Source organism: Strix uralensis, chromosome 21, assembly GCF_047716275.1.
Source record: "Strix uralensis isolate ZFMK-TIS-50842 chromosome 21, bStrUra1, whole genome shotgun sequence".
NCBI classification, from domain to species: domain Eukaryota; kingdom Metazoa; phylum Chordata; class Aves; order Strigiformes; family Strigidae; genus Strix; species Strix uralensis.
Genome location: NC_133992.1, coordinates 716,746 through 725,363, shown reverse-complemented (window position 1 = coordinate 725,363; position 8,618 = coordinate 716,746). Strand labels below are relative to the sequence as shown.

Below are 8,618 nucleotides of genomic sequence, written 5' to 3'. Positions count from 1 at the left end.
GGTCCCCAGGGCTGGGACCTGCTGGGGGGGATCCGCTCCCATATGCCCCCTCAGGCACCCTGGGCTACGCCAGCCTTGCTGCCTCTGTTTCCCTGGGGAAAGCAGCCTGGCAGCATGGGGATGGAGTGATGGGCAATTGCAGGGGGGGTTTCTTCAAAAAGGTGGGGGCAGGATGGACATGAACCAGAGCAACAGCTGTGAGCGCTGGATGTGGCTCAGCCCCGGCTGCCTGTCCATGCTCTCCATGCCATGAGCCTGGACCCTCTCTGGGGTGGGGTCTGTGCCCACTGCCAGCAGCCTGGGAAGCTGCAACCCCTTCGGGGGGGCACTGGGCTGCGGCTCAACCCTGGGCTAAAACACCGTCCCTACCATCCTCCTCCTCGAGGCAGGACCCGTCCCAGCACTGCCAGACCCTGGGGTCAGTGGGCAACAGCCAAGAGTGGGGCACTGGGGGCATCCTCATCCCCCTCCCCAGACACAGCACCAAGCACGGGGCATTGTCTGGTCCCTGACATGCTCTGGGCTGGGTCTCACACAAAGCTGCATTCATCCAGGACTGGGCAATTAGAGGGGGAAGGGGCCAACTCTGTCACCTAACACGGGTACAAGTTATCCCTGCTCTTGTGTAACCTGTTGCATAAAGCAGAGGCGGGCAGGGGCTGCTGCCAGCGCGGGGGCTATAAAGGAGGGTGTGGGAGGAGGCCAATCCATGCAGCCTCTCCTGCCCGCATCCAGCCCCCGGAGCAAGGATGACGGCGGTGCTGCCCAGCCTAGCGCTGGCCCTGCTCAGCCTGCTGCGGGCAGGGGCCGAGGTCCCCGTGCAGCCGGGCTTCAACGCCGAGAAGGTAACGGCACAGGGTGCCCGCCCGGCCAGTCCTGCCTGGGCTGGAGGGGCTGCCTGGGGCAGGGTGCCTGTGCTGCGTCCCCAGGCACAGCTGGGCATCCCCGGGCACCCCCAGTCCCAGCCCTGAGACGACACCAGGGGAGCCTCCAGGAGAGCACGGATGCCTGTGCAGAACTGGGTTAGTCCTGGCCCCAGCCCCAGTGGTGGCCCCACTGCAGGGACATGAACACCCGGGGCCGTGATGCTCCCGAGCGTGTGGCGCTTCCCCAGGGAACAGGGGCCAAACACTGTGCCCACCCTCCTGGCATGGGGCAGGGCAGGGTGTTCTGCACCCAGGTGGGTGGCAGGTCCCCATGTTAGGCTGGCTGGTCCCCACAGAGGGTGGCAGGTCCCACAGCGCAGGCTGCCAGGTTCCTACAATGGGCTGGCAGGTCCCACATGGTGGGTGGCAGGTCCCACATGGTGGGTGGCAGGTCCCCCTGGCCCGTGGCAGGTCCCCATGGCTTTCCCAAACCCCACTGGTGATGTCCCGCTGCAGTTTGCGGGGACATGGCATGTCACAGCCGCCGCTTCCAACTGCTCCGTGTTCCTGAAGATGAAGGATGGGATGAAGTCATCCATCACCACCATCAGCTTCACGCCGGAGGGGGACCTGGCTATGAAGCTTGTCTGGCCCTGGTGAGTGTCCCCCCTGCTTGGGTCAGGGGACTCCCCTCCCCACCAAGGCAGCTGGGTGAGGAGCATCCTCCCACAGACCTGTGGCACCCTGTCCTGCCTGCACCCTGGCACGGCCGCCGGGCAGGCTGGGCTCCCCTCTGTGCCCACCACCCTGCTGCCCTCCCACATGGCATCCAGCCATGTTTGCTGTTTCCATTTTCCCTTTCCAGGCTGGACAGATGCCAAAAGTTTGAGCTGCTCTTCCAGCGAAGCGGGCAGGCAGGGCACTACATGGGTACGTGTGGGCAGGGGGGATCAGGGCCATGGACACCCTGAAGTGGAGGGTGGGCATCACCGGTCTCCCATGCCTGGGGAGCAGCAGGAGGAGGAGCAGCAGGAGGAGGGTTTGGCCCCTCTGCCTCCATCGCTCGGCAAGAGGTGGTGCTGTGGGTGGGTGTCCAGCTCTGCCAGATCGCACAGGGGTTCCCTTCTCATCCCCCCCCCAGGCAAATCTGGGGCTCGGGTCCTGAGCTGCGAGCCCTGGCAGGGGCCACAGAGGTGCTCGGGCTGTGCCACGTGGCCCGACCAGGCACCATCTGGGGTCCTTTAGCAGCACAAGAGAAGAGGGACCTGCATGTGATGGAGACGGACTACAGCCACTACGCCATCGTGCACGAGCTCCAGCAAAGAGGGCAGGAGCCCACCACTGCGCTGCAGCTCCTCAGTGGGTGCCGGGAGTGGGGATGGGCACCCACGACTCCCTGGGGAGGGATACGGGCACTGGTGGGGGGCAGGGGCTGGGCTCCCCACCGCCACTCAGGGCCACCAATGTCATCACTCAATGTGCTGGCACCCAGGGAATTAATTTTGGGATGAATGAAACCCTGCACCCAGAATATCTCCTGTTGATCGTGGTTTGAACCAAAGCTCCCCTGCAGTGTGACAGTTCAGCTGCAGACCCCCAGCCCTGCCAGCTGCCCCATACCACCCCAAGTGGGTGGGTCACTCATCCCAAGGGGCTGGTGCCCTTTTGCTGCCCACCCAGGACAGCTGTGTGGTGCCTGTTGTCCTCCCTCCACCTCCATGGCTTTGCCTTTGCCCTTCCCTGGGGTCCCATTGCTGCCCCGTGGTCCCCCCACACTCACCAGTCCCCACTTTGGGTGTCTGGCTGCAGCAAGGGAGCAGGACGTGAGCCCCCAGCTCCTGCAGAAGTTTGAAGAGCTCATTCCCACCATGGGCCTGACCAAGGACATGTTGGCCATCCTGCCCAAGTCGGGTGAGTGCCAGGAGGGCACAGGGTGACACACACAGCCTCTTTGCATGGGGACACTGCACAGGGGCTCAGAGCACTGCCTGTGGCATGCTCACCCATCTCTTTGCTTTTCAACAGATCAGTGCACCAAGGCCAGCAGGTGAGCATGACCGGGGGAAGCTGGGTCTCCCTCCCGGGATGGTCTGGGCTGAACAGTGACTTGCAACCCCCGGGGAGCCCCTCACCTGCCTCGGTGCTCTGCGTCACATCAGCTTTCCCCTGTTCTAACCACTTGTCCGTCTGTCCTGCCTCCCTGCAGCTGAAGGGGCCAACGCCAGGGCTGTGTGTCCTCCAGACCTGGTGGAAATCAGGTTCTGCTCCCTGCTCCATGGTGCCCCTTCTTGTTCTTCCCAACCAGGATCTGCCAGACCTGCTGTCCCATACCAGGATCACACCTCGCCCTCCTAAATAAATAGGTGCAGAAGCTGCCCCAGAGCTTGGTGTTTTGTTGATGGGAGCAGGGGTGGTGCCAAGGTCCCCAGGCACCCTGAGCCCAGCAGTCCTGGATCCAACCTTTCCTCTCAGCACCCCAGGGGCATTGTTTGCTGTGCCCAGCATGGGGAGTATGAGGAGCAGAGGATGGGGAAGGTAAAAGGTGCAGTGGGGCAGCTGCTGGGGATGTGAGCAGGGGAGAAATGAGCTGGGATGAACAGGGGTTTGCTCAGCTTAGCTGGGTGGGCAGCAGGTCTGGGCAGGCAGGGTTAAGCAGTCAGGCTGCCCAGCCTTGCCTGCATGGGCTCTGGCTCCTGGCAGGCAGCTCATCCCCAGGACACCCCGTTCCCTGCTCAGTCCCCCTCTCTGGGGGCCACCCAGATGGGAGTGGGTCTGTGCCATGGCTGCCCAGGGTAAATGCAGGGCAGGACTGGGACCCCCATGCCTGTCTCCCATCCCCCTTGATCCCATCTGCCCACCTTGATCTATCTGCCCACTGACCAAGGTAGAACCATGCTGCCATGATCCCCCCACATGATCCATCCCCCTCCACCTCCTGCAGAGCGGAGGCAGTCACTGGTCTACCCCACTGCCCCCCTGCCCTGGAGTGGGGGTCCCTCGGTGCCCAGCCAGGTACAGAGAGGAAGCAGCACGGACCCTTTTGGGGCTGTGACCCCAGGAGCCTGCCAGAGCCAGGGCACAGGGGACATCACACCTTGGGAAGGAGGGGACACACTCCCACAGTGTCACAAACCCCTTCTGCCTGCCCCGCTCCAGGTGGATCCTGTTTTGTGGACCCTGAGTGGCCCAGAGCAGGTGGGTGAGCCTGCATGGGCACCATGTGGTCAGGCCATGCTGGCAGCGTGCAGACACCTGGGTTTGGGCACGATCCCAGCAGCAGCCTCTGGGCAGATGCCAGCCTGGCCAGAGGGGTGTGTCACCGAGCCGGGTCACTGCGTGATGGTGCTGCTTGGCCCATACCAGGAAGTACCTCCCTGCTCTTCCTGGCAGCCCTCAGGCAGCCAGCTGGAAAACAAAAACACTCTGTTCTTTCACGAGCGACTAAAGAAACTGGGAAAATCCTAAATTTCAGCACCGGTGCAACAGCTCGTGCAACCACAGTTCTCAGCCCATTCCGGGGCTTGCAGGCACTTCCCGTCTTTCGCAAGGTGGGAGGCTGTTTACCCCAGGGTGACTTCAGCCCTTCAAAACCACCACCTCGCCCAAGGCGACACCAGCAGCGTTATCCGTGCAGCTCAGCACGCAGCAGCACTGGGGTAGGCAGAGGCGGGGAGAGCACGGTGCTATAAAACTGACAGCCCTGGCACCGCTCTCCATCCTGCTGGCGAAGCTGGAGGAGGCTGCAGCGAGATGAGGACCATGGGGCTGAGCCTGGGGCTGGCCCTGCTCTGCCTGCTGCGCGTGGAGGCTGAGAACCTTGGGGTTGCGGGGCTGGACAAGAGCAAGGTGATCCACCACACCCAGGAAAGGGAAGGTGGGAGTGCGGCCTCTGGTCACCAGGGTGGGGACTGGAGAGGTGTTTTGGTACTGGGGACAGCTGGTGACACCACAGTCACCGCTGGCTCTGCTGTCACACCCAGGTGAGGGCAGTCACCCAGCTCTAGCATAGGTGCCCCAGCGGGGATTTTGGTGGCCAGAGGGGATGCAGGTGTCCCATGGCCTGAGGGTGTCCTGACTTGGTCTGCGGGGAGGGGACAGCCCCTGCCTGCTCCTCTGGACTCACAGCCTGCCCTCACTGCCAGATTGCAGGGAAATGGTACATCACTGCTCTGGCCTCCAACTCTGAGAGCTACCTCCAAAAGAAGGACAAGCTGAAGATGGCGATGGCCAACATTGTAGTCCTGGGAGAGGGCAACCTGAAGGTCTCCTTTGCAATTCCCACGTAAGTACCAAGTGCTTTTCTCTGTGAGCTTCATTGATTGACCTCCCTGGACCTTCACCAGTGGATCTCCACCTGGGTGCCTCCACCCAGCACCCACCAGAGACCTGGGCAGGGTGTGAGGCAGGACCACCAGCCCTGTGGTTTAAGACAGGGTCTCAGCAGAGCTGCCTTGAGGGGACCCCTTCTTCAGGGCAGGCCAGGCAGGCTCAGGGCAACACCAGCAGGAGCAGTCCCACCACAGAGGCTGAGACACTCTACTGCTCCCAGCAGGGATGCAGCAGTGTTAAGGACCCTACAATTAAAGCTTTCCCAGCAGGACCAGCCTCATCCCAGAAACTCAGAGCATGAGCAAGGAAACAGCTTTGTGACCCCACGGGATGATCCTCAGGTGCCAGTGCTGTGCCCTGCCAGCCCAGGCACCCCTTGCTCCAAGGGTGGCATCTGTTCCCTTCCTGCCCTAGACACACCATCCCGTCCCTGAACAGCAAGTCCCACGTCTGGGGTAGTGACCCTGGAGCCAGCATCCCCACGGGAGGGGAAGGGGGGTCACTTCACTCCAGCCAGAGCATCCTTCACTGTTTTGCAGCGCGGAGGGATGTCAGAAGTCGGAGGCGATCTACAGGCAAACAGGCATCCCCGGTGAATACTACAGCTCTGGTGAGTGGGGGGACCCTGCCCCCGGGGCGGGGCGGAGGCACTTCCCATCATCTCTGTCTGAAGCAGCTGGTTGTCCCTGGGGATATGGCCCTCAGGGGTGCCTGCCTGCCTCTCCTGAGGTCCTGGGTGGGACATCCCTCTGCGGCCGGTTGCCAGCTGCATCCCAGAGCCAGTCCATGCCAGGGCTCGTGTCCCACCAGTGTGACCGACCTCCCCGCTCCCTCCCTCTGGGAAGCTGCTCTGGGATAAGATATGTTCAGACCAAGCTTAAATCCTGGGGAAAAGCAGGTTCATTCTTCAAGGGGGCTGTGGATGGATGTTCCCAAGTGGTTTCCCACCATCCGCAGCCCAACCGTTAGTCTGACACCGGCCGGGCTACTCTGCTGTCGGCAGTGACCATCCCCAGCCCCTCCTGTGTTCACGTTCCTGTCCCTCTGCTCTGCTGTGATCTGTGGGCTCCCCCAGGCTTTCACAGGAGCATTAGCAAGAGGGAAAACCAGGAGGGGGAGACAGAGAAGACAGACGGGCTGGGTGGGCCTGGCCCCTGCATCCTGGCTCTTACAGCCCTCTTGCAGTGTGGGAGTTCTCCAGAGGAGGTAATTAATTTTTTGCTTTCCTTCATGTCCTTTTGCAGACAGAGGCAATAAAATAGCGCGGGTGGTGGATACCGATGGCAAGACCTACGCAGTTATCTTTGTCTCCAGAGTGAAGGACGGGAAGACCTTGCACATGCTGAGGCTCTACAGTGCGTAACCAGTGGTGGTCTGAGCGGAGTGAACAGATCGGAGGTGTCAGGGTGCTCTGTAGTGTCCTGAGAGTCCAGGAGTCGGGGGGCCCATGGGAGAGGCCCCCTCCTCACTGCTGCCCTCCTGCACTGGGTGGGGTGCAGGAGCAGGGCTGGCGCTGCCGCGTGTCCCCTGTGCAGCAGGGGAAGGGGCAGCGATTTGGGGCTGCCAGGGGAGGCTGGGGCTCAGGATTCTGCACTGTGCATGGCCTTGGGTAAGTCGCTTGGTGAAATGGGGCCAGGAGCAGGGGTCCTCCTGCAAGGGGTGCAGAAAAGGTGGGGATGGGAACCAAGAGAGGAGACACCGTGCTGGTGCTTTGTCTTGTTCACTGGGAGAGGTTTCTCATGTGCCTGGCCACCACCACTCTCCAGGACCACCACTGCCCCCAGTCCTCTCCCAGGGACTGTCATCCTTCCCGTCCTTGCCTGGGTGCACTCGCCAGCTGCCCAGGAGCTGCAGAGACAGGCCACAGCCTGGAGCTAACTCATGTCTTTGCCTTTAGGCAGAACCCGGCAGGTGAGCCCCAAAATCAGAGCGCTGTTCAAGAAGCTTGCGAGGGAGAAGAGCTTCACCAATGAGATGATCAGGATGCTGCCCAGCCAGGGTGAGCACTGCCCAGCACTGTGCTGGGCTGGCTTGGTCAATATGGGGAGCCAGGACACGTCGGCAGGGGCCAGCTCGGCCCATCACTGCCACCACTTTGTGGTCTGAGCTGGCAGAAGAAAGTGCTGGTAGCAAGAGGCGCTCTGACTTGGCTTTCACCTTGTTCAAGTTCATTCCTGGGTTGTCTATTTTGCGTGCTAAATGGGACTAGCCAGACCACAGCTCTGGACTCAGCCTTTCTCTTTATTTTCACAGATGAATGCAGCCTCGATGAAGCATAGGTGAGCTGCTGCAGTGCAACACGGTGTTTGCAATGTCCTCAGCTGGAAATTGCCCTCCTTGGTGCCCCAGCAAGGGCCACCATTCACTCTTTGAATTACTCTGGGGGGCTGAGTTGTTTGAACCTGTGCTGGAGCTTGCACCCAGGTAGGACCATTCCCTTCAGAGCTGCTCTGCAGCGGGGCCCCCCAGGGTGCAGCTGCCTGGCAGTGAACGAGGGCACTTGAACTGAAACTGCTGGTTCAGCGGAGAAACTGCTGCAGAGCTCATCCATCAGCGAGGGCTGGGACACCAGCTCTTGCCAAAAGGGCCCTTGGGGTTGTGGACCAGAATAACAGGTCAGAGGTTGGGTTCGTGGCTCACCACACAAAACATGTCTGTTGTTGGCCCACCCTGGCATGTGTTTTCCCACCACACTGATACACATTCAGTTGTAGGGGTTCACTAGAAATCCATTGCTGGAGGTGGCTCACCCTACAGAGCTGGGGAGAACTGGAAGAGAACGCACTGATCGTGATGGAGAGCCCTGCTTGGCCCTCTCCATTGGCCTCCTCACCTCAAATACTCAGACCACCTCTTCCAACTGTTTTCTAGGAGGTGCAGGCTGGCTGGTGGATGCTTCTGCTGAGTAATGCAAGACCCATGCGCTGAAGCTTCAGGCTGCCACTCCATCATCCCTTTTCCGAGCTCAGTACTCAAGGCTCTGACACACCTCCTGCTCCTCCAGTGCATAGGTCCTCCTTTCTGCCAAATAAACAGAAACTCACCCCAGAGCTTGGTGTAGCTGTCTGGGGAGAACCTGGGGTGCTTGGGCATGTGGTCCCTTCTGTTGTCCTTCTGGGGTCTGTGGATGGTGAGCAGCCAGGGGCGATCCTGGGCTGAGCTCACCCAAGTGAGGGCAGTTTTGGAGACCACCCGGATTTTCCCTCCTGGGTGCCTCCCATGGGGCAGGACCATGGCCAGGCAGAGGTGACGCAATGGGTGTGGTGAGGCTGGAAATCCTGTGGGAACAAGGGGTTGGGTGGAGAAAGGCCATGGGACTTGGTCACAGAGATTGAGGTTGGAGTTTGGAGGGCTGCAACGCCTGCCACCATCCAACTCACCTTCCTCCACTTGCCCTGCTGCGATTGCAGCCCTCTGCTCTCC

The 8,618-nt window shown here is 61.2% G+C and overlaps 2 protein-coding genes across 5 annotated transcripts; both read left to right on the top strand.

Moving 5' to 3' along the window:
• The first annotated feature begins 694 nt into the window (after positions 1–694).
• Positions 695–3,242, top strand: LOC141952965 (lipocalin-15-like). 4 transcript variants are annotated; one of them, XM_074891134.1, is made up of 7 exons: positions 695–845; positions 1,383–1,522; positions 1,732–1,796; positions 2,115–2,225; positions 2,676–2,777; positions 2,892–2,913; positions 3,172–3,242. In XM_074891134.1, exons 1-7 carry the CDS (start codon positions 750–752, stop codon positions 3,227–3,229), a joined length of 594 nt encoding a protein of 197 aa, XP_074747235.1. In that variant the 5' UTR covers positions 695–749; the 3' UTR covers positions 3,230–3,242. The 4 variants fall into 4 exon arrangements, with proteins under 4 accessions (XP_074747235.1, XP_074747234.1, XP_074747236.1 ...); XM_074891133.1 differs by having other exon boundaries at positions 2,112–2,225; XM_074891135.1 differs by having other exon boundaries at positions 2,112–2,225; positions 3,073–3,242.
• A 1,246-nt stretch (positions 3,243–4,488) lies between these two features.
• On the top strand, positions 4,489–8,243 carry LCNL1 (lipocalin like 1). The gene is made up of 7 exons (XM_074891418.1): positions 4,489–4,712; positions 5,009–5,148; positions 5,735–5,805; positions 6,440–6,550; positions 7,093–7,194; positions 7,449–7,474; positions 8,067–8,243. Exons 1-6 carry the CDS (start codon positions 4,617–4,619, stop codon positions 7,472–7,474), a joined length of 546 nt encoding a protein of 181 aa, XP_074747519.1. The 5' UTR covers positions 4,489–4,616; the 3' UTR covers positions 8,067–8,243.
• The last annotated feature ends 375 nt before the right edge of the window (positions 8,244–8,618 follow it).